Source organism: Leucopleurus acutus, assembly GCF_964270905.1.
Source record: "Leucopleurus acutus genome assembly, chromosome: X".
In the NCBI taxonomy this organism is placed as follows: domain Eukaryota; kingdom Metazoa; phylum Chordata; class Mammalia; order Artiodactyla; family Delphinidae; genus Leucopleurus; species Leucopleurus acutus.
Genome location: NC_139148.1, coordinates 61,032,699 through 61,056,826, shown reverse-complemented (window position 1 = coordinate 61,056,826; position 24,128 = coordinate 61,032,699). Strand labels below are relative to the sequence as shown.

The 24,128-nt window shown below is 46.3% G+C and overlaps 1 protein-coding gene across 1 annotated transcript; it reads right to left on the bottom strand.

Annotated features, from left to right (window-relative positions):
* Positions 1–1,470: 1,470 nt before the first annotated feature.
* On the bottom strand, positions 1,471–22,535 carry GCNA (germ cell nuclear acidic peptidase; the record flags this gene model as incomplete). Its single annotated transcript, XM_082865112.1, has 8 exons — positions 1,471–1,720; positions 2,029–2,233; positions 3,237–3,375; positions 4,571–4,715; positions 8,597–8,672; positions 9,823–10,191; positions 13,589–13,629; positions 22,489–22,535. 8 exons carry the CDS (start codon positions 22,533–22,535, stop codon positions 1,471–1,473), a joined length of 1,272 nt encoding a protein of 423 aa, XP_082721238.1.
* Positions 22,536–24,128: the final 1,593 nt, after the last annotated feature.

Below are 24,128 nucleotides of genomic sequence, written 5' to 3'. Positions count from 1 at the left end.
TCCAGTTTCACAGGCCAGCTGGGCTTTGCTAAGATTGCAGATGTGGCTGGAGGTGGGACTGAAGAGGGACCCAAGGATTTAGCTGCGGGAGCGCGTACCACCCTGTGTACATACCCGATCCCATCTATACTTGTGCTTAGGCTTCAGTTTGTGGCCACTGAAAGAACACTCTCAGCATCTGCAAAATGAAGGAAAGATGGAAGGCAGATGACAGAATAACACATCCTGCCTATAAAAAAGTATCAGTGATGCTAGACTAGTAAAGATGTTTGAGGCAGGCTGAATAACAAGTCCCCAAATGTCCACACTCTAATCCCTAGAACTTGTGAATATGTTAATGTTACCTCACATGGCAAAAGGGAATTGAGGTTGCTAATTAGCTGACTTTAAAATAAGATTTTCCTGGATTATCTGGGTGAGCCCAGTGTTATCACAAGGGTCCTTAAAAGTAAAAGAGGGAGGCAGAAGGGGAGATAGTCAGAGAAAAGAGATGTCACTGGCTTTGAAGATGGAGGAAGGGGGCCACAAACCAAGGAATGCAAGCAGCCCCTAGAAGGTGGAAAGAGAAGGAAATTGATTCCCCCGCCCAGGGCCTCCAGAGAGGAATGCAGCCCTGCCCACTCCTTGATTTTAGACTTATGAGGTCTGCGCCAGACTTCTGACCTCCCGAGCTGTAAGATAATACATTTGTGTTGTTTTAAGTCACTAAACTTGTGGTAATCTGCTTTGGCAGACTGTTTTGGCAGAAACAGAAAACAAATACAACGTTGATTCCAGTCTACATCCCAGACAGCTCCCAAAAGTGGGGAGGTTGTTGAAGTGCTTATGGGCAGTCACAAAAATCCAAGAGAAACCCTAAACGGAGGCTGTTCTTCCAGACACATCCTGGAGAGCCTGAGAGGTCCGGGGTCTTAGACAAAGACCCAAGGGTTTGTTCTGCTCTGGACATGGGTTGTCAATGAACAGACTTTGCTAACAAGTGAGCTGCAGAAAACATTTGTTTATTTTTATTTTATGAACAGTTACATTGTTCACGTGGCTTCATACAACGTCAAGGGCAACTAAACTCATGAAACATGTCTGTATTTCACTTCCAGGTAGGTGTAACAGGTTACATCTGACAGCAGCTCTGGTTTTGAAGTACTGTCTTTAAAACTTGTTCTCTTCTCAGCATGCCTCATTCTCTCAACGTGCCACTCTCCAGACATCATTTCTCTTTTGCATTTTGCTCTACATGTTAAAACTACAGCATCTAAATAAGACCCAAGGTAGATCAAAAGTGCTTTTGGGTATCAGCACAAAATGGTTAGCAACAGAACTCTTAGTGAAGAACAAACATCATTAACAAAAGGAAACTTTTAAAGAAGGATTTAAATTCTAATATTCATAACTTCACAGCATCAAAGATATCTTTCTAAAACTCCTTACCAATAGATGATTCACCTCACACAAATACATTCTCAGATAACCTCAACGAACCTGGCTTTGTTTTTTGGCAGTAAAATCCTTGCTGAGCTTTCTCATCACATCCCCATGACCTATCCCTGCCGTCTCCTTCCTGACTATTCTGTAATTCTCCTGCACATACTTGGCAAATGGTCTCACATGGGGCTCAATGGGGGTTCCATCTTTACGAGTTAATGGCAGAAGGACCAGAGAGCCGCGGCACCTGGCACAGATGAAGCGCTCGGTGTCCAGTGATCTGGTGTAGCGGCCGACCCTAAGGAGGAAAGAGACACCACACAGCAAACAAATCAGTCACTGTACGTCCGCATCTTCTCAGAGCTGCTGCCCCTGAGCCCACAGCCAGACTTCTTCTGTGGGATCTCAGCAAGTGGGGCACCAGGCAGTGGCCGTGGTCAGGCTGGCTCAAAGCAGAAGAGAATGGAGAAAGAAGACATGGAAAGGAGTAGAGAAGTTTTACTCCTCAAGTCAGATAGCCATGTACTTCCTGATAAAACCACTGAAGACTACGTGGAGGCCATAGTAAAAACGTAATTGGAAAAAGTCTGAGGAGAAGGGTCTTACCTGAATTTGCACCGAGTACACTCATAATGAATCCTGTAGTTAATCTTGTAGTTATGGCAACGGGTGACCTTGGGCAGCTCCGGGTGCACCATATTCAATTTTCGGGCATAATACTTCCATGCATCACCATGAGAATCACGGACGCCATCGAGCAGCCAGGAGGCTGCGTGGCATATCTCATGGACCAAAGTATCCCGGAGTCGGTCTTAGAAGAGGAATGAAATGAAATCATGAGGCTTAAACCGATTCCCTTCTGGTCTGTTACCCAACCACCCCTAGACTCTCCACCCCATCAGACACATAAGCATATGTGGGCAGGCAGGAGTGTTATCGCCCCAGGATTCTGAAGGTGAAATTTCTACTGAATTCAACCCGATTTTATTAATGGCAGAGAGCCTCAGCGGAGCAAGTGTTTTTGGAAAAGCTCCAATGTGCTCTTTTTGTGGGACACTGCTAGAAATGCATCCAGCTGAGACCCGGTCGCCGCCCTCCAGGAGCATAAAGTGGGGTTTGGTCAGGAGAAGCTCCGTGGAGAAGCTGGGATCTGAGCTGGGCTCAGATCAATTGACTAGACTGGCAAAATTATCAAGGTCTTTCTAGGTGTGGTAGAGAAGGTGAGCCAAGGTTGGGGTCAGGAAAGCATGTGGTCCATTTTGAAAGCCAGCGTGAAGAAAGCCTGGCTGGAGCACAGGTGGAGTAGTGAGAGACAAGACTGGCCACATGGAGGGGGGCAAAGTACGATGGCCTCGAAAGCCACACTCGAGGCACTGGCAAGCCCAAGGTTTCCTAGCAAGAAACTGCATGGAGCAGGGAGAAAAGTGAGGTGATGAGGGTCCATAGCTAGGCAGAGGCAAAGACAGAGAAGGAATGATGATAATAGGAGAGTCATTATGAACATCCGGTGATTGGCTAGATATAGGGGACCTTGAACCTCAGTTACTGGGAGGATGGAGATGCTGCCGCTGGCAGTGGGGAGCTGCAGAGAGAAAGTTAGGCCCGGTAGAAATATGGACGAACTGGATTCTTGGTGGTGGTGAGACATCCAATAATAATGTCCTCTAAGCAACACACAGTAGGCCTGTCCACCCAGGAGTGACAGGGAAAGCTGTGACACAGGCGGCCAGAGAACACCAGCACCCAAGAGTAACCTCCCAGGCGCCATATCGGATGTAAGTGCAGCAGGGGAGCTGCCCAGCTCCTGCCATCACCTGCAGAATCGCAGACTTTCTGAGAAATCTCAATCTTAGCATAACGCTGCCTCTTCGGGTATCGAGTCTCGCCAGTGGTGCATAAACCAGCAGTTCTCAGCATCTTTTTATTCCAGCCGATGTCAATTTTCTCCGGCATCTGAGAACAAAAAGCAAACAAGAGCGAATCAGAAAGTGGTTCTAAGCAGACCAGAAAATATCAACTCAAGAGTTTTGCAAATCTAACATTCTGGGGAGAATAAAACCTAAGCTGAAGCCCACGTAAAGATGAGACTGTTGCAAGCACGTGAATGCAGGCTCTGTGCTCCCCTGTATGGAGACAAAAGTCAGGGGCAGCCAAGGAGAGAAGGACACTTCTGCTGGGCTAGGAGATGGAGCCTGCGCATGAGAGCCATGAGGCACAACTAAAACTGCAACTCAGAACACTTAAGGTTCCACTCATCAGAGTTATCTGATGTAACACCACTGTCATCAGAAAGGGCACCAAAGGCTGGGGAACCTTTAGAAAGATCTAAGAACATTCCCTGCAGGAAGTTTTGTCACCAGAGTCAATAAACTCTGGAAAACCTCATGACCGCAGGTCTCTCTGCCTCCAAATTCTCTCCGATCCAGTCCACACCACAGGCTACTGACAGAACAACTTCTTTCAGCAGGCACTCCACGTTACATCCCATCCCTGGGCAGTGGTGCCTACTGATTTCAATTTAAGTTCCTCCAACCCGACTCCCAAGGCCCTCCATTAACCAGCCCTACACTAGTTAACATGTACTGCTCACTATGTCATAGGCCCTGTTCTAGGCACTTCAGGGGCATTCGCCTATCCAGGCCTAATGGTAATTCTGTGAAGTAGTAGGTGGTAGGGACTAGGGTACTAGGACTGCCCCTATTTTACAGATGAGCAAACAGGGGCTCAGTAACTTGCCTAAGGTCCCACAGCTCTTTCCTAGTATCCTTCAACACGAACCCTCTCTTCCAGATAGTCAAGCTTCAACACTTGCCCTCTCCTCCTCCTCTGTTGTTCTCGCCCCTTACCATCCTTCAAGACCCAGAAGAAGTCTCACTCCCTCCAGGCAATCCTATTTCCCAACCGCTCAGGCTCTCAGTGATTTCTCCCTCTGCTGATCACCTGTGGTAGTAACAGTCTGGACCATATACTGTAACCCACAAAACATTCTGTGTCTTTCACGTATGCATGTCTCAACTCCCCTCCCCATCTAAACTGACACTTCTCAAGGGCAGGAAATATACAATTAGTACATCTGCACACCTTCCAGCTCCCAAGAGAGCTGGGCATACAGCAGGTGCTCAGTAAGTGCTTATTTCATCGAGTCTACCTTTTTATCAAAGACAGAGCTGTTACACAGAGCGTAGATTTTCTGAACCAGTTCATCCTTATTTTGCTTGAAATTCTTTCCAGAATACTGCTTTAAGTTCTCAATGCCACGCAAGAAACACCCAGGTATTTTGCACTCAGAATGCCTGCAAAGGTAAATTCAACTGAGTTTTGTAGAGGGAAAGAAATCAGTAGAAGAAATGCATACATACAGGTCATGTCAAGAGAGACTTAGGGAAGACTTGCTGGTCCCTCTTCCTTCCAGCTCCTGCTACAAGGGCATCTCCTATAAGATTCCATTCATAGCCTTTTTCTCGTCACTCCCCGCACACTGTCAGAGACATGAAGCCCATGGTTCCAACCTCAACAGGGGTCATCCCACATCTGGATCTGCAGTCTCCACCTCTTTCCTAAGATCTGCGTTTACAACTGCCCAGTGCAAATTTCCAACTTACTAACCGGAGTATGTCTCCTGCTAAATGTGTTTAATGGTTCAACTTCTGTTATAACAGGCTAAAAACCTCAGAGACTTTTTCAATTCATTTTTCCCTCACCCCACATTCAACTAGGCACAAAGACAGACCACTGTCTCCTTCACATCATCTCTTCCAGCCAGCCCCTCCTTTCCACCCTGCTGTCACCATTCTAGGTCAAGTTCCTGTCCTCCCCTCTATGCCTTGCTACTACAGCATCCCGCTGTGTTCCTCACCTCCAGGCTCTTTTTCTTCTAATCCAAACACACACACACACACACACACACACACACACACACACACACACACACACACACACACACACCTCTGCAGATTAATTTTCCTAGGCCATGTTCCAATGATGTCCCTCCCTGGCTTTTCACTGACTGTCTGGCCTAACATTCAAGGCCCAGGTCAACCTGGTTCCAACCTCTGTTTCCAGCTATCATTTCCACTCTGGCCAAACTGGGCAACCTAAATGTTCCCTGGACATGAACCGATTTGTCCATGGCCTAGAATGGCCACACCTCCACCTCTACTGAGACCCACCCTCTGTGGAGCACTTCATCATTTGCTAAGAACTTCCTTTTGCATCATCGTATTTAATCCTCACGACCACCCTCCAAAGAAGCTACTATTATTCTTACCATCTCCACTTTGCACATGACGAAACTTAAGTTCAGAGGTTAAATGACTTACCCAAATTTCACAGACACTGAATCTTTTGACCCAAATCTCACGGTATTTCCATTAGACCACTATTGCTGCCCCATCTTTCAAGGCCTAATTCAGATGCACAAAGAATACTGCCGAGCCCATAAAAAACTCACACATGTAATATCTATTTATTTAAACGGAAACTTTTTTTTTTAAAGAAGATGTTGGGGGTAGGAGTTTATTAATTAATTTATTTTTGGCTGTGTTGGGTCTTCCTTTCTGTGCGAGGGCTTTCTCTAGTTGTGGCGAGTGGGGGCCACTCTTCATCGCAGTGCACGGGCCTCTCACTGTCGTGGCCTCTCTTGTTGCGGAGCACAGACGCGCAGGCTCAGTAGTTGTGGCTCACGGGCCTGCTGCTCCACGGCATGTGGGATCCTCCCAGACCAGGGCTTGAACCCGTGTCCCCTGCATTAGCAGGCAGATTCTCAACACTGCACCACCAGGGAAGCCCCTAAACTGAAACGTTTTTATCTTGGCTGGAACAATCCACGAGTCCAAAGAGATGAGCCCACAGAGCTGAAAAGATGATAAACCAGTAGCAAACAGAGGGAAGTGTTTCTGACCTGAAACCCTGAGACTGAGATTTTGCCAAGACGCTCATTAACCCTTAAGTCACAAAATAAAACCCTATGAGAGTTGCCCAGGGTGGAGACAGAGGGAAAGTACCAGAGAAGATATAGGCAGCTAAAGTAACGGACTTCTGCCCCACAGTCTGATAAGGGTGACTAATATTTCTGCCTCCAATTATTTAGTCCTGAAAGCAAATTTGCATCAGAAAAGGTGGCAGATAAAAACCTAAACCATCTGCAGACCTCAGCAGAGAGCGTGATCCCTGCGTGTGTCTATACTCACATCAAGCAGCTTGTGGCTTAGCAAGCCTTCACTTCAGTGGTAATGCTGCTTTACTGCAAACTGAGTATCTCCACATCAGAGGAACCAACAAGACCCCAGACGCATGCATCAGACACCATGACCAGCAAGCAGCCTGCACAGGAACAATGCTGAGCACAACAGGAAGCCTACAGACTGAAACAGGAAGCAGCAAGGCAACAGAGAAGAGCCCAAACAGGCCAGCCTCCTGATATGAGGCAGAGGACAATGACACAAAGGAGCAGCTTCTTCCTTCATTTGTCACACTCTACCCAAGACACATGTCCCTTAGAGGCAAAGCAGCTTAAAAATGGATCTAGGAATCCAGAGAACAAGCTTTGCTGCAAGGGGACCCATCTAAGACATGACACGCCGAACCAAAGAGAAATGCAGAAACAGAGAGCCTCTCTGCTCAAGTCCAAGTTTCTCTGTTGCCCCTACGCCTGACACATCATTCTTCTTCTCCCCTTAAGATGCAATTATTGGAGTTCCCTGGTGGTACAGTGGCTAAGAATCCGCCTGCCAATGCAGGGGACACGGGTTCAAGCCCAGGTCCAGGAAGATCCCACAGGCCACGGAGCAACTAAGCCCGTGCGCCACTACTACTGAGCCTGCACTCTAGAGCCCGCGAGCCACAACTACTGAAGCCCGTGTGCCTAGAGCCCGTGCTTCACAGAAAGAGAAGCCACCGCAGTGAGAAGCCCGCGCACGGCAACGAAGAGTAGCCCCCGCCCGCAGCAACTAGAGGAAGGCTGTGCGCAGCAACGAAGACCCAACGCAGCCAAAAATAAATAAATAAATAAATTTCTTAAAAGGAAAACACCATATGTTTAAAAATAGATGCATTTATTGCCCCAAAATACAGGTAAAAAAAGAAACGTACAGTCCTTCAAATATATCCCTTCTTTTGTAAGATAACTCAGATGTAAGTATAAATTACTCCTGAATGCACAGAAAAACAAAGAAAAGTATGCTCACTATATCATATTTTTAAGAGAAAAAGTGAGAAGTTCCTGGAACCTAAGTGAGAAAATCCATTTTTTTTTTGCTTCCTTTGAGCATTAACATGTCTGTGGTCTAAATGACCTGTTGTTTTCAGTATCAATATAATATCTAACATATAGCTTAATAAAGATAAAGAGACTATTTATTTCACCTTAACGTTTAAGCTTTAAAAATTTGCAAGAAGGAGCTTCCCTGGTGGCGCAGTGGTTGAGAGTCCACCTGCCGATGCAGGGGACACGGGTTCGTGCCCCGGTCCAGGAAGATCCCACATGCCGCGGAGCGGCTGGGCTTGTGAGCCATGGCCGCTGAGTCTGCGCGTCCAGAGCCTGTGCTCCACAACGGGAGAGGCCACAACAGTGAGAGGCCCGTGTACCGCCAAAAAAAAAAAAAAAAAAAGAATAAGGGTTCATCCAGAACACTAGAAAACCCTGGAAGACAATCTTGACTGCCTCCCCCCAATTCCAATGGATGGGAACACATCTGTTCTGCCTTCTCACCATTCCCACTGCCTTTGCTTTTAGTTCAGTGCAAACTGGTGGCCATGAGGCTGTATCTGGCCTGAAAAAAAGGATCTTTAGCTACACATCATTGTTTAATCTGAGTAGAAGGACAAAGGAAACCTCAGGGGCCAGAGCTCCTGTGGCGAGGGGAGGGTAAAAAGGCTCCAGTCTGCCCGGAATCGCTGAAATCTGTGCAGAGTGCCCACGCCCCGGCTCTGTTGGGGGAGGGGGAGGGAGGGCACCGAGGCTCCTCCCCCCCCTTCCTCCTCTCCTCCTCCTGCCGCTTCTGCCCTCCCCATTCAGGGAGGTAAAACTTGTGCCGCCGCCCCCCCCCCCCCCCCCCCGCCCCAGCAGACTTCTTCATCCCCTTGAAAACCCCCACACGTGACCAGTGGACAGCTTTGCACGTGACAACTATGCATTCAACTCCTGTGCCGTTGACCGTGAGCAGTACGTACATACCCAGGCTCGCATTTTTCAAATTCTGCTGCTCCGGGTTTCTTCTTTAAAGTCCCATGCTTCTTTGCTCTTTTAACAACTGAAAAGAGAGTAGTTTGTTTGTACCCTGAAAACTGGTACCAACCAGCAACTCACAGAAAGGTAATCTCAGGAGGAGCCCTCACAGCCAAGCCCAGGGCAGCACATATACACTCAACGCTTCTCTCGGAAGTGGGCACCCTCCTCCGTTAGTCTGCATGAAAGATTTCACCTATGCGAGTAAGCAGAGTAAGCGGGATAGGATTCTGTCCTAGGCGCTGAGGACTATTATGAGGCTACATGAATATGCCTTTGGAGGTTAGACTGTGGGGGCGACTGAGGCACGTGCAGTACCAGGAATGGTGTGGCATAACTCATGCACTCACTCTGAGGAAAAGGCCCCCATCCTAGGTGGCACCTTCATCCAATGTGCAAGCCAAATCTTTCCCCTTTTGTCTAGCACCCATACTGCCGGTCGCTCTAGCCAGAAATTCACGTATCAGGAGTTAGTGCCCTTCATTCATTTATCTAAAAAACTTATTAAACGTCTAGTACGTGCCAAGTACCAGGCTAGACTCCAGGAGAGACTAAAGGATGAGTGAGAGCCCTCCCATCAAGAGGCTCACCATCAGGACTTCCCTGGCGGTCCAGTGGTTAAGACTCTGTGCTTCCACTGCAGGGGGCACGGGTTCGATCCCTGGTCAGGGAACTAAGATTCCGCATGCCATGTGATGTGGCCAAGAAAAAGAAAAGGCTCACTATCTACTGGGAGGACAGATTCAGAAACGTACTTAACACAGTTGTGTAAGTGCTTTACTAGTGACAGGGCCTAGGAACTTTGGGAACCTGGGAGGGAGGAGCACCTCGGACTTACGGCTTTCTACAGCAAGTGGCAATTGGGCTGGATCCTAAGAAAAATGGGATATCCTCAGGACAAAAAATTGCAGGGAAAAAGCACTGCCAATGGATGGAACGGCAGATACTAAGACACTGGAGCATGAGGACGACACAGGTGTTCCTCGCCCTTTCCCAGAAAGAGCCTTCTCACTGGGATGGCTGCCTCCCTTGGCCACTAGGAAGCTGCTGAAACATAGCGGAGGGTTAGTAGACAGGACAAGCAGACTCGACAAGACAGACGTATACGGGGGAAAGGGCACCCACTTGTGGCGCTAGCCTTAGTGGGACAGGCATACTTGGTTTGATTGGCTTACCAGGTGTCACAGGTATGTGTCTGGTTTTATTTTTCCTTTTCCTTGGTTTTGCCACCAAACGTACAGGCTCTTCATCACTTGACAACTTTCCAACTGAAATCTCTAGCTCAGCCTTAGGATCATCACTTGGTGGCTGGCAGACATTTTCCCCAAGATCCTGCTTACCAACATCGTAAGATGGTTTGTGTAGGGAGATAGCAAACTCATTCTTCTTTTTCTCATTTGAGGGAGTTTGGTCCTCATCACACGAATCATCTTCTATTAGCACAGGGCCCTCCAAATCATTATGATCATCATCATCATCAGTGATAAGTATTGGAGACTCCTGGGGTGGCTGCTCATCGGTATCAGACACTTCCAGAATCTCATCTGAAATTCAAGAGACACAATGATGTATAAACATACTCCCTCCACCCCCACACCCTCAACTCAAGTTCAGATTATTGAGCACAAATTAAACAAGTCAGGGGCTTCCCTGGCGGCACAGCGGTTGAGAGTCCGCCTGCCGGTGCGGGGGACACGGGTTCGTGCTCCGGTCCAGGAGGATCCCACATGCCGCAGAGCGGCTGGGCCTGTGAGCCACGGCCACTGGGCCTGCGCTCTAGAGCCCGCGAGCCACAACTACTGAGCCCACGTGCCACAACTACTGAAGCCTGAGCGCCTAGAGCCCGTGCTCCACAAGAGAAGCCACCGCACTGAGAAGCCCACACGCCACAATGAAGAGTAGCCCCCACTTGCCGCAACTAGAGAAAGCCCACACACAGCAACGAAGACCAAGTGCAGCCAAAAATAAATAAATAAATTTTTAAAAAAATTAAACAAGTCAGGAACTGTGATATAATGAATCCTAGGTAAGAATCAGTTATTTAGACGATTTTACCTCTATTACTTTTTTATTTTACTGAGAACAGTGACAGATAAAATAGCAATCCAAACCCAGAGGCAATTTTCAAATCACATTTCTCTGTAGGTGCTCAGGGGTTCCCACAGGTCCGAAACTTGTATATTTTCACTGGGCCAGAGCAAAATAAGAGAAATCAGAATAATAAAGTGGGTTTGTTTTTCTTTTTCCCCTATCAAGCTAGCTTTCTATAATTTAAAGGACTGTCCTTTATTTTGAGATTATGTCCTGACTAAACTTTTGGTGCTCTTTACCTTATGAAATTATGGTGATAGATGGTAGTTGGAGTTTATTTCCATCATTAGACAAATTAAAAATTGGCAACTCTATGTTAGTCACCAAAATTTCATTTTTTAACTAGTCCATAAGTCCGAAGCTCTCAAAACCACTGATGTGAGAGTAAGGAGTTAAGTTCTGATGCCAGCACTGAAAGGCCTTGGGAACACTGAGACTGTCCCTGCCCTCACTGAGGATCCATCCCTTTATCTGGATACCAGGGGCAACGTGCCTAAGACTCAAGCTCTCTGCAGTCTGCTCAGGGTTCAACTTCTAGGTTTCTATGATTCTGGATGTAAAAAATATAAACCACAGCATGAGCAAGTTGTGAAAATATCTTTATGGTGCAAAAAACTCTGTATCCTAAAATTGCAGATTTGGGATAATATATTTTGAGTCTCATCTATGATTTAAATTAATTATCAAAAAATTTCAGATATGCAATAAGGAAAGAGAAAGCAGTGGGTGTTCCTATGGTAAAAAGTCATCCTTCCTAGAAGAGTTAAAGTTTTCCCACCTGCAGCTGAAATTCTAAGCAGTAGGGACACAAATGAACTCATTTACTAAACAGAAACAGACTCACAGACCTGGAAAACAAACTTCTGTTTACCAAAGGGGAAAGGTGTTGGGGGGAGGGATAAATTAGGAGTTTGGGATTAACGTATACACACTACTATATATAAAATAGCTAAACAACAAGAACCTACTGTATAGCACAGGGAACTATATTCAATACCTTGTAATAAACTATAATGGAAAAGAACAGAAGAAAGGAATATATATATATATATATATATATATATATATATATATATATGCATGTGTGTATAACTGAATCGCTTTGCTGTGAAACTAACACACCTGAAACTAACACAATATCGTAAATCAACTCTACTTCAATAAAATATAAATAAATAAAAAGTAGGGACACACTGCTTACAATCTGTAAAAAATGACTCTGTACATTGACAAAGGTTTCAAGTGAGGTTGGAAGTATGTGTTTAAGCTCCTTGGGCCTTTTTTCCCGTAAAACTGCCTAAATTCACTACCATAACAAAAGAAATGGCATGTGGAGAACAGTAAAGAAACATACAAAGACAGTCCTGTTGAAGCATTCTTCATCCCACTACTGGGATGGATGCTACCGGTCAGAGCAGCCTTAGTTGAAAGTTCATCCTCAAAAGACGATGGATCTTCTGATTCAAGGAGTTAGCAACTGGTGGCCTATGGTGATAAACTGGCCTCTGGCTTTGTCACTCAGGCTCCTACTCTAAAGCTACCTCCCTCGGGGCTCCCTCTGCATTACAGTAGCTTGTCATGTTATACCCCCTACTCTGCACCTGGACCTCTGTCCTGCTCAGGCAATCCACTCAGAGCTAGAGAGGAGGGAAAAAGGAAATGAGAGGGGACAGGTGGTGGAACAGTAGGAAATGCGGGTTCCAAGCCACCTCTCCTTTCCCTTCTCTGATATCAGTGGTATATCTGAGGTAGTTATCAAATAAGTAGCCAGTATTTTTAAGGGTGCCAGTACTTTAAGTAGGTGCCTGTGTCTCATGCCCTACACCAGGTACTTAGCAAACAGAGATCAATAAAATACTATCCCGGGCTTCCCTGGTGGCGCAGTAGTTGAGAGTCCGCCTGCCGATGCAGGGGACACGGGTTGGTGCTCCAGTCCAGGAAGATCCCACATGCCGCGGAGCGGCTGGGCCCGTGAGCCATGGCCGCTGAGCCTGCGCATCCGGAGCCTGCGCTCCGCAACGGGAGAGGCCGCAATAGTGAGAGGCCCGCGTACCGCAAAAAATAATAATAATAAAGAAAGAAAGAAAGAAAAATAAAAAATAAAGAAAAATAAAATACTATCCCAAAGGCTTAAGAAGCTCCTAGTCTTCCTATGTCTCACACCCACTGAGCAGGTTCTGAACTGCGAGTAAAACTCCGTGCCTCCCGAAAGGTGATGAGGGCCTCTGACTCCTAAGAGGCAAGGACCTGCTATGGGAAACAGGCTCTAAGAAAAACAGGACTCTCTAGAAAATATAAAGGGGGTAGCAAAAGGCAAAGACAAACAGCTAGACAGAGAAAACAAGCATTCCTCTGAGAAGTCACTGCCAGCTGGCCCATAAGCCTCACACATGAGCCTCCATCAGGCTGGAAAGAATGCGCCCCTGTCTCTTACTCCTCCTTCCTCCTCTCTGTCATCCCCACATACAGGGAAAGAGGAAAAGAGCGGAAGGCAGAGGAGCAGGGCAACCTTCACGCTAATCAGGCTGAGTTCCTGACTTCCCTCTGCTCCCGCGATGTAACGCTGGGTAGCTAAGAACTCTACTGAGGGCGATGCCTGGGGTCTAAGGCAGCAAGAACAGTTGCTGCTATGTTAGGAAATTGACCAGGCGGTGCGGGGAACCCAGCCATATCCATATCCAGCACATAGGAGGAAAAAACAGTGGCACTCACTACGAAATTATTCAGAATAGAACATTTGCTGACTTTCATCCTGAGATGACTGTGCATGGTGAGGCTGCATCTTCTCTAAGTTAGTAGTATACTTGCCTTTGCAATGTATTTCAGCTATCTTAGCTCTCTTTTGCTCACAGAGGTTTTCATCGTCAGAGTCTGAGTTGATCACCACGTAGCTGAGTGATGAGACAGGGAAAAACAAAAGAGAAGCATGAATGCAACATTCTTCTTTTCATGGCATTTTCTACCTTTGTTCCAATGAGCATAATCACTTTGAAATGACTTGTTGGTTTCCCACAGTAACTCTGTTCCCCTTCTCCGGAACTCCTCAATTGTTATTCCTGATTTTCCATCTTTCCATCCGTCTCAATCCTTTCAAAAGGAGGAATGTGTCAAGTACTGAGAGACTGAAGTGGGCTGTCAGACGGTATGTGTTCAAATAGTTTTGGCGCAGGGGGAAATTGATTAAGGAAAGGTTTATTTAATTGCCATTTCTCTTTATCCACGTTGAGATCCCCCTGCCACAGATACAGAGAGGCAGCCTCGGCAGGGAGATTTCTCCTGGGCGCCACTCTTTGCAGCCTGAAGCCAGCACCGCCCTCTCTAATTGATGGATTGCTTTGGCAGGAGTCCAACTCAGCAGTATCCCTGTGCCACCCAGGATGCCGGTGGTGAGCACGCCTCTGGGACCGTCGTTCTCAGCTGGCCCAGGTATTTGGGTCAGAGGTTCCAGAAGGCTGAAATTCTCCACCTTTCTGTATTTCCCAAACAGTGTACAATAAGTGTGATATACCTTTATGATGAGACAGAAAACTACTTAAAACACTGCTAGAGGACTTGTCTGTACCAGTTACAGGCACAAATCTATTCATCCATTTCCACCATATTCACCACTTTTTTTTTTTACATCTTTATTGGAGTATAATTGCTCTACAATGGTGTTAGTTTCTGCTTTATAACAAAGTGAATCAGTTATACATATACATATGTTCCCATATCTCTTCCCTCTTGCATCTCCCTCCCTCCCACCCTCCCTATCCCACCCCTCCAGGCGGTCACAAAGCACCGAGCTGATCTCCCTGTGCTATGCGGCTGCTTCCCACTAGCTACCTATTTTACGTGTCCTAGTGTATATATGTCCATGCCTCTCTCTCGCTTTGTCACAGCTTAAGCTGCCAAGTTGATGGGCCTTTGCTCTCCTGTTGACCATTCATTCCATCCTTAAAATTCTCTCTTTTCTTGATCTCTGGGATACTGTTTGGTTTTGGTTCTCTTCTCACCTTTTTTGCCCACTCCTTCTCACTCAATTCTCTTCCTCACTCGTTCCCAGGCTTTATCCACACCCCTTTCATGCCAATCCAATTAATTCCTAAGGATTGGGTAAACATTATCCATCCGCCAGCCCAACTTTGCTTCTAACTTCTCGCTCCACAGTGCCAGCTTCCTCCTCCTGTGGGGAGGGCCGATTTTTAGTCAGTCTCCACAGGTACAGCCTCACCAACTGTTTTACTGATGGTGTCTATTCGAACCAGTCAGGCAGCCATCCTGACTAATCCCTGTTTGTATCTATTGACTGTAAATGTTTTGAATATCAGCCCTGCCTATAGGCCCCTCAATTTCAGCATACCCAAAACTGAACTCATCACCTCCTCCCCAAATTCACCCTTCCTACAATATCCCATATACAGAAGCCTCCTGGGTCTGGACCAAGATCTGTGGGCACTCCTGGCAGACCCATTGAAATGGATTTTCTTTACATATTTGTTCAACATCTACCTAGTGGAGGAAGGAAGAAACCAATTTTTCTACTTAAAAATTGGATACTTTTAAATTTATTATTAAACAAGGGCTCTATAATGTATAATATTGTAAACCAGAATATTTCTAAGGATCCATGACATACCATTTAAAATGTAAGGGGTGGATCGTAAAGAAGATGGCAGAAGAGTAAGATGTGGAGATCACCTTCCTCCCCACAGATACACCAGAAATACATCTATACGTGGAACAACTCCTACAGAACACCTACTGAACGCTGGCAGAACACCTCAGACCTCCCAAAAGGCAAGAAAGTCCCCACATACCTGGGTAGGGCAAAAGAAAAAATAATAAACAGAGACAAAAGGATAGGGACGGGACTTGCACCAGTGGGAGGGAGCTGTGAAGGAGGAAAGGTTTCCACACACTAGGAAGCCCCTTCGCGGGCGGAGACTGAGGGTGGCGGAGGGGAAAAGCTTCGGAGCCGCGGAGGAGAGCACAGCAACAGGGGTGCGGAGGGCAAAGAGGAGAGATTCCCGCAGAGGATCGGTGCCGAACGGCACTCACCAGCCCGAGAGGCCTGTCTGCTCACCCGCCGTGGTGGGCGGGGCTGGGAGCTGAGGCTTGGGCTTCGGTTGGAGAGCAGGGAGAGGACTGGGGTTGGTGGCGTGAACACAGCCTGCAGGGGGTTAGTGCACCACGGCTAGCCGGGAGGGAGTCCGGGGAAAAGTCTGGACCTGCCGAAGAGGCAAGAGACTTTTTCTTCCCTCTGTTTCCTGGTGCGCGAGGAGAGGGGATTAAGAGCGCTGCTTAAAGGAGCTCCTGAGACGGGGGCGCGAGCCGCGGCTAAAAGCACGGACCCCAGAGATGGGCATGAGACACTAAGGCTGCTGCTGCCGCCACCAAGAAGCCTGTGTGCGAGCACAGGTCACTATCCACACCCCCGCTGCGGGGAGCTTGTGCAGCCCGCCACTGTCACGGTCCCGGCATCCAGGGACAACTTCCCCGGGAGAACGCGCGGCGCGCCTCAGGCTGGTACAACTTCACCCCAGCCTGTGCCACCGCAGGCACGCCCCCCACTCCGTACCCCTCCCTTCCCCCGGCCTGAGTGAGCCAGAATCCCCGAAGCAGCTGCTCCTTTAACGCCGTGCGAAGAACAGACGCCCTCCAGCGACCTACACACAGAGGCGGGACCAAATCCAAAGCTGAGCCCCAGGAGCTGTGAGAACAAAGAAGAGAAAGGGAAATCTCTCCCAGCAGCCTCAGAAGCAGCAGATTAAAGCTCCACAATCAACTTGACGTACCCTGCATCTGTGGAATACATGAATAGACAACGAATCACCCCAAATTGAGGAGGTGGACTTTGAGAACAAGATCTATGATTTTTTTCCCCTTTTCCTCTTTTCGTGAGTGTGTATGTGTATGCTTCTGTGTGAAATTTTGTCTGTATAGCTTTGCTTCCACCATTTGTCCTAGGGTTCTATCCATCCGTTTTTTTTTGGTTTGTTTTTCTTTAAAAAAATTCTTTTTTCTTAATAATTATTTTTTATTTTAATAACTTTATTTTATTTTACCTTACGTTATTTTATTTTACTTTATCTTCTTTCCTTCTTTCTTTCCTTCCTTCCCTCCCTCCCTGCTTTCTTTCTTGCTTTCTTACTTACTTACTTACTACTTTTTCTCACTTTTATTCTGAGCCGAGTGGATGAAACGCTCTTGGTGCTGCAGCCAGGAGTCAGTGCTGTGCCTCTGAGGTGGGAGAGCCACCTTCAGGACACTGGTCCACAAGAGACCTCCCAGCTCCACATTATATCAAATGGTGGAAATCTCCCAGAGATCTCCATCTCAACACCAGCACCCAGCTTCAATCACTGACCAGCAAGCTACAGTGCTGGACACCCTATGCCAAACAACTAGCAAGACAGGAACACAACGCCACCCATTAGCAGAGAGGCTGCCTAAAATCATAAGTCCACAGGCACCCCAAAACACACCACCAGACGTGGACCTGCCCACCAGAAAGACAAGATCCAGCCTCATCCAACAGACACTAGTCCCCTCCACCAGGAAGCCTACACAACCCACTGAACCAACTTTAGCCACTGGGGACAGACACCAAAAACAACGGGAACTACGAACTTGCAGCCTGCAAAAAGGAGACCCCAAACACAGTAAGATAAGCAAAATGAGAAGACAGAAAAACACACAGCAGATGAAGGAGCAAGATAAAAACCCACCAGACCTAACAAATGAAGAGGAAATAGGCAGTCTACCTGAAAAAGAATTCAGAATAATGATAGTAAAGATGATCCAAAATCTTGGAAATAGAATGTACAAAATGTAAGAAACATTTAACAAGGACCTAGAAGAACTAAAGATGAAACAAGCAACCATGAACAACACAATAAATGAAATTAAAAATACTCTAGATGGGATCAATAGCAGAATAACTGAGGCAGAAGAACGGATAAGTGACCTGGAAGATAAAATAGTGGAAATAACTACTGCAGAGCAGAATAAAGAAAAAAGAATGAAAAGAACTGAGGACAGTCTCAGAGACCTCTGGGACAACATTAAATGCACCAACATTCAAATTATAGGGGTTCCAGAAGAAGAAGAGAAAAAGAAAGGGACTGAGAAAATATTTGAAGAGATTATAGTTGAAAACTTCCCTAATATGGGAAAGGAAATAGTTAATCAAGTCCAGGAAGCACAGAGAGTCCCATACAGGATAAATCCAAGGAGAAATACGCCAAGACACATATTAATCAAACTGTCAAAAATTAAACAGAAAGAAAACATATTAAAAGCAGCAAGGGCTAGTGCGAAGCAGCCGCATGGCACAGGGATATCGGCTCAGTGCTTTGTTACCGCCTGGACTTGAGGATATGGGGAGGGGGAAGGGTGAGCTGTGACAAAGCGAGAGAGTAGCACGGACATATGTACACTACCAAACGTAAAATAGCTAGCTAGTGGGAAGAAGCCGCATAGCACGGGGAGATCAACTCGGTGCTTTGTGACCACCTAGAGGGGTGGGTTAGGGAGGGTGGGAGAGAGGGAGACGCAAGAGGGAAGAGATATGGGAACATATATATAACTGATTCACTTTGTTATAAAGCAGAAACTAACACACCATTGTAAAGCAATTATACTCCAATAAAGATGTAAAAAATAAATAAATAAATAAATAAAAATAAAATGTAAGGGGCAGTGATGGAAATTCTGCATCTTTGACTGTGGTAATGGTTACACTACCACATACGTTTGTCAAAACTCATCAAACTGTATACCCAAAAAGGGCTAATTTTTCTGTATGTTAAGTCATTCCTCAATAGACCTAACTTTAAAAGTATAAATAATAAAACTGATCGTTTCCAATAGATAGCTTTATACAATGCATTATTCAGTTCCGGTATTTCAGCTGACTGCAACTGCTGACTTTAAATCACTTTCACACATTGGTGTCAAGCTTGGTGGCTTGCATGTTGCAAAAATAATCAACAGAGGTAAATCAGAACTAGCTAGAAAAACATTTTCCCACTTGACAGCACTATTTCGCCTTGGGTGGGTGGGTGGGGGACAGGAATGGTCAATTCATATTTCTACAGGAATTCAAGGAGTTGATGTGGAAACCACAGTTATTACAGTTTTATTCCAGGAATTTTTTTTTTCTTAGCACTTCCTATAGTTTGGCACCTGGGCAACACCCCTTCATCTAGCAGAGGGCTCCTAAATAGGAAAAGTAGTAGATAATGCTGACAGTTAGGTTAGAGCCGGATCACAGAGGACTTTACCTACTGGGTTTACCAGTTTGATTTCCCTATGATAAGCAACTTGAATAGAGAATTAGTATGATCAAAGCAGTGACTCAGGAGATTAATCTGGAAGTGCGATACAGACTGGTTCAGAGAAGGAAGAAATCAGGGTGAGGAGCCCACTTAAAAAGCTCTTGCACGGGAGCTTCCCTGGTGGCACAGTGGTTAAGAATCCGCCTGCCAATGTACGGGACATGGGTTTGAGCCCTGGTCCAGGAAGATCCCACATGCTGTGAAGCAACTAAGCCCGTGCGCCACAACTACTGAGCCTGTGCTCTAGAGCCTGTGAGTCACAACTGTTGAAGCCCGCACACCTAGAGCCCATGCTCCGCAACAACAGAAGCCACCGCCACGAGAAGCTCGCGCACAGCAACGAAGACCCAAGGCGGCCAAAAATAAATAAAAATTTATTAAAAAAAAAAAAGCTCTGCACAGATACAAGAGTAAAAACTGATAAAGGCCTTATAGTAGAGACTGGAAGTTAAGGGATGGTTCAGAGAGACTTTTTTTTTTTTTTTTGGCGGTATGCAGGCCTCTCACTGTTGTGGCCTCTCCCGTTGCGGAGCACAGGCTCCAGACGCGCAGGCTCAGTGGCCATGGCTCACGGGCCCAGCCACTGTGCGGCATGTGGGATCCTCCCGGACCGGGGCACAAACCCGCGTCCCCTGCATCGGCAGGCGGACTCTCAACCACTGCGCCACCATGGAAGCCCCCCAGAGAGACATTCTGAAGAAACTGCCCAATTAAATAATGGGCCATGGATAAGAAATATATTTTGAACCCAGTTGTGAGACCAAACACCCATTATGACCCTGAACATAGGATTCACAGAGAAAATGTGATGTTTATTCTTAAGTCATCTTACCAGGAACATTGTTCCTTAAAAAAGTCAAATTTCACTAATTCTCCTACTCACCTGATGTTCCTTTTCTGCAGGTTCATTCCAGATACAACTGACACAGAGAGAGAAACAGGGCATCAGAAAGCATTTGAAGCATAATCAAATCTGGTTACCCATGTCTTTAACTCCCTAAAACCAAAGTCCATAAATTACAGCTGGTCAAAATTTATGGTGGACTCTTACATCTCCCATGAGAGAGAAGAAATAAATGTAAGGAGACCTTGAATGAAAAAAGTAAAGGAAGCAAATTGGAAAAGAAGCACAAAGAACTTCCTCTGCTCCTCATAGTAGGGAAATAAACTTTGCTTTGCCAATCTAGAACCAACCCTAGAGGAGACAAACCTAGGACAGCTTACATCAAATGTCCCAAATCACATTTTAGTCATCTCTACGGAGACATGGCTAAATTATGCTTTAAATTGTAAATTACTGCTTTGAGGGGACTCTACTTACAGTAATCAAGTTCTTCATCACTGCTTGAGTCCACAGTAAGAATGCAACTGCAAAATAAAATACATTCTGTTTTAAAGAAAGGCTACTAATGTCATAAGCAACCAAATGTCAAAAATCTCAAATGGAAAGAACCATCAATCAGAGTTTCTGAAATGCAAAAAGGTTTTAAGGGCTTATGAAATGAAGATCACAATAGGGTAGGAGAAGAAAAATTAGAAGGCACAAGCTGCTCAGTCCGTACTGCACAAAGACCGGACAAGAATGTTAGTTGAGTATCATTAGCTATCAGTGAGAAGCCTGTTTTTTGCCAAGTGGTATATTTCTATTTAAAGATATGAAAGTGAATTCTGAGAAAGGGACCACAGGGGAAAGGACTTGAGGATGCAGAGTTTACAGTTAAAAATCAAAAGGGCAGGGCTTCCCTGGTGGCGCAGTGGTTGAGAATCCGCCTGCCAATGCAGGGGACATGGGTTCGTGCCCCAGTCTGGGAAGATCCCACATGCTGCGGAGTGGCTGGGCCCGTGAGCCATGGCCGCTGAGCCTGCGCGTCCGGAGCCTGTGCTCCGCAACGGGAGAGGCCACAACAGTGAGAGGCCCACGTACTGCAAAAAAAAAAAAAAAAAGAAAAGAACATGTACGATGCAACCACATTTTTGCACTTACGTATATGTATACAGAAATTAAATAAAATTGTCCTAAAAATGAAAGAAAAAGTCCTAGTAGTGAAATTACTGGGCCAAAGGACATGGGCATTTAAAATTTTGACATTGCCAGATTGCCCTCCAAAAAAGGTTGCACCAATTTATAGTCCCACCATGACTGTATGAAATTTCCCTACAAATTTGCCAACACTGGGTATTATCAAAAATTTTTTTTAATCTTTGCCAATCTGATATATGAAAAATGGTATCTCACTCATTTAAAATTCTTTCATTTCTTTAAGTAAAATAAAATTAAAAGTTGAATAAATTTTAATGTCTGTGGGCCATTTGTATTTTTTTCCCTGAGAACTACCTTCTAAAACTTTTGCTCATTTTCTGTTTGTTCACCTTTTTAAACTGTTGCTTTTATTTATTTATCTTTTGGCTACACCACGTGGTTTGTGGGATCTCAGTTCCCCGATCAGGGATTGAACCCCAGCCATGGCAGTGAAAGCCCGGAATCCTAACCACTAGGCCACCTGGGAACTCCATAATTGTTCCTTTTAAAAGTTCTTTGTAGATAAAGGAAGATAGCCTTTTATCATAAGTAATAAAAATATTTTTCCAGTTTGTTGTCATTTTTATGCTTTTGTTAGATATCAAATTTAGAAAGACCTTCCCCACTCCAAAATTACTGGAAACAAAATCCAGCTATATTTTCTAGCATTTTTAATGGTTTCATTTTTTATTTTTAAATATTTTATCCAAGTGTAATTTATTTTGGTATAAGGAGTGATGAGGTAAGAATCCAATTCTTATTGTTTTCCAAATGGTCAACCAATTATCTTCGAATTATTTGTCAATGAATCCATCTTTTCCCCAGTGATTTGAAATGTCATTTTTTTCATCATGAACTAAATTTTCATATGTATTTGGGTCTATTTCCAGACTCTCTAGTCTATGGTCTCTACTTTCTCCCATACCAGACACTTATCTGTATGCTTATCTTACCTGTGAAGGAGGAAAACAGAGCAGTGTTCTGGGAGAATGAAGACTTAGAGGAGATGAGGCAACTATCCTAAAATACCTATCCCAGAGAAGAAAAATACTTCACCTGCATACCTCAAGAGGGCAGCACTGCGAACACTGGGAGTAACAAAAGGACAGATTTGAAGTTCACCAGAATGAAGAACTTTCTAGAAATTACACATATTCAACACTGCATTGTGTTGCTTCATGAAGTTGTACACTCCTGGCCACTAAAAGAGCTGTTATACAGAGGATTCATGCATTGGATAGAAGCTGGACTCCCATGATTCTAAGCTCTCTTTTCACAATTCTCATTTTATGACTAACCAAATTATACACTCTGTAGACTCTAAGTGACATAAACATACTTTTTGAGAAAGTCGTTTTGCCAACAGAGTAAGACTAAACTAAGAGAAAAGAGAATTTTTCAAATCTCACCAATCATCATCCTGGTTCTTCCAACGCCCATCCTCTGCTTTGGACATGTCCGCGTCTGTAGTCAGGACAAGGATATACGTTTGAAAGGAAACCAGAACCAGTTAGATGTTTCTACGTTCTGCATTTACCTTTGAGCAGCTTCTTCACCCCAACTTAAAGCCAAAACTTTGCTCTATGAAATGAGAAGTATTTAAATTTGTTTATTGCTGACCTTTCTCCCACCTTGCCCCACCAAGGTTCTTCGTTGATCCATTAGAAAGCCCAAAGCCCATAGCGGCCCCTGATGTTAAGCCGCCTCAACCACCACCTGTTATAGAGATGTGCAGGGAGGACAATCGTTCATTTATCAGCCCCCAGATCAATTTTCTCCCCACTGTAAGGCTTTTAGCATGTACTACTCTGTCCCCGGCCCAATGCTCTTCTGACCCTAAATGTATTCCCACCACCCCCTACATCACCACCGGCGCTCCCCTCTCCCCACATCTTCATTCCCCCTACTTCCGCCTCATGCCCCAAGGAAGTCTTCCATCAGGCTTTCACACGCTCCCACCCCCCACACCCCGCCACCCCCGTACCCTCCACCACCTCCCTACTCCTGCTCATAGCCAGGCTTACACAGACCAGGCCACACCCTGACACACACCTCAATCCAACTCACACTCTCCCCATCCCCCTACTCGCACGGGGAATCAGGTCACCTTCCCCCCACGCCTCCATGCCTCCACCAACTTCCAACTTCCGCCCCAACGGGGCCTCAAACTCTCCTCCTCACTCCGCCTCACCACCCCTCCGCTCCACCTCCTCTCTAAGCCCCCTCCACCTCTCCACCTCTTCCCTGCCCCCAACCCCCCGCCCCCCACCAGCTTTGCACCAATCAAGCCTAGACCCCTCCCCCCTCTTGCTCAGACCTCAGACACCTCCACTCACCACCCCCACACACACACCCCTCCATCCCCTTGCTCCCGTCTCCTCTCCCCAGGAGGTCTTACACCAACAGGCCTAGGCCCTTCCCCCACTCCGGCCTGGAGCCAGTTTTGCACCATTAGGCCTAGGCCCCTCCCCCATCTCAGCACCCCCAGCCAGCCTTGCACCAATCAAGTCTCGACTCCTCTACTCCTCCCCCCACTCTCGCCTTCTCTCCCCAGGAGGTCTTACACCAACAGGCCTGGACCCCTCCCCCCTCCTGGCAGCTTTGCACCATCGGTCCTAGACCCATCCCCCCATCTCGCCTCCCAGCACCCCCAGCCGGCCTTGCACCAATTGGGCCTTGACTCCTCCGCTCCCCGCTCCCACGCCCGTCTCTTGCCCCTAGCTGATCAGGCATCGACCGCCCCCATGCACACCCCTACCCATCCTCCACCTGCCCCTACTTCCACACATTACTCCAACCTCTATCAGCCTGCTGGCCTTCCACCACTCAGGCCTAGAGTCCCCCCTACAACTGTACGCCACCTCCCAGGCCTCTACTCCCTAATGCACCAACTGGTTACCTCTGCCCCCCATCCCCCGGAGTTAATATCACTAACACACAAAAAAAAATTCCTTCTTCCAAAAGCTTAAAGTGGAAACGGGCAAAATATTTTGCCAAAATCTCAGTCTCAAGGCTCACGGACAGTGTCCAGGGCTTATGGTGGTCCTGA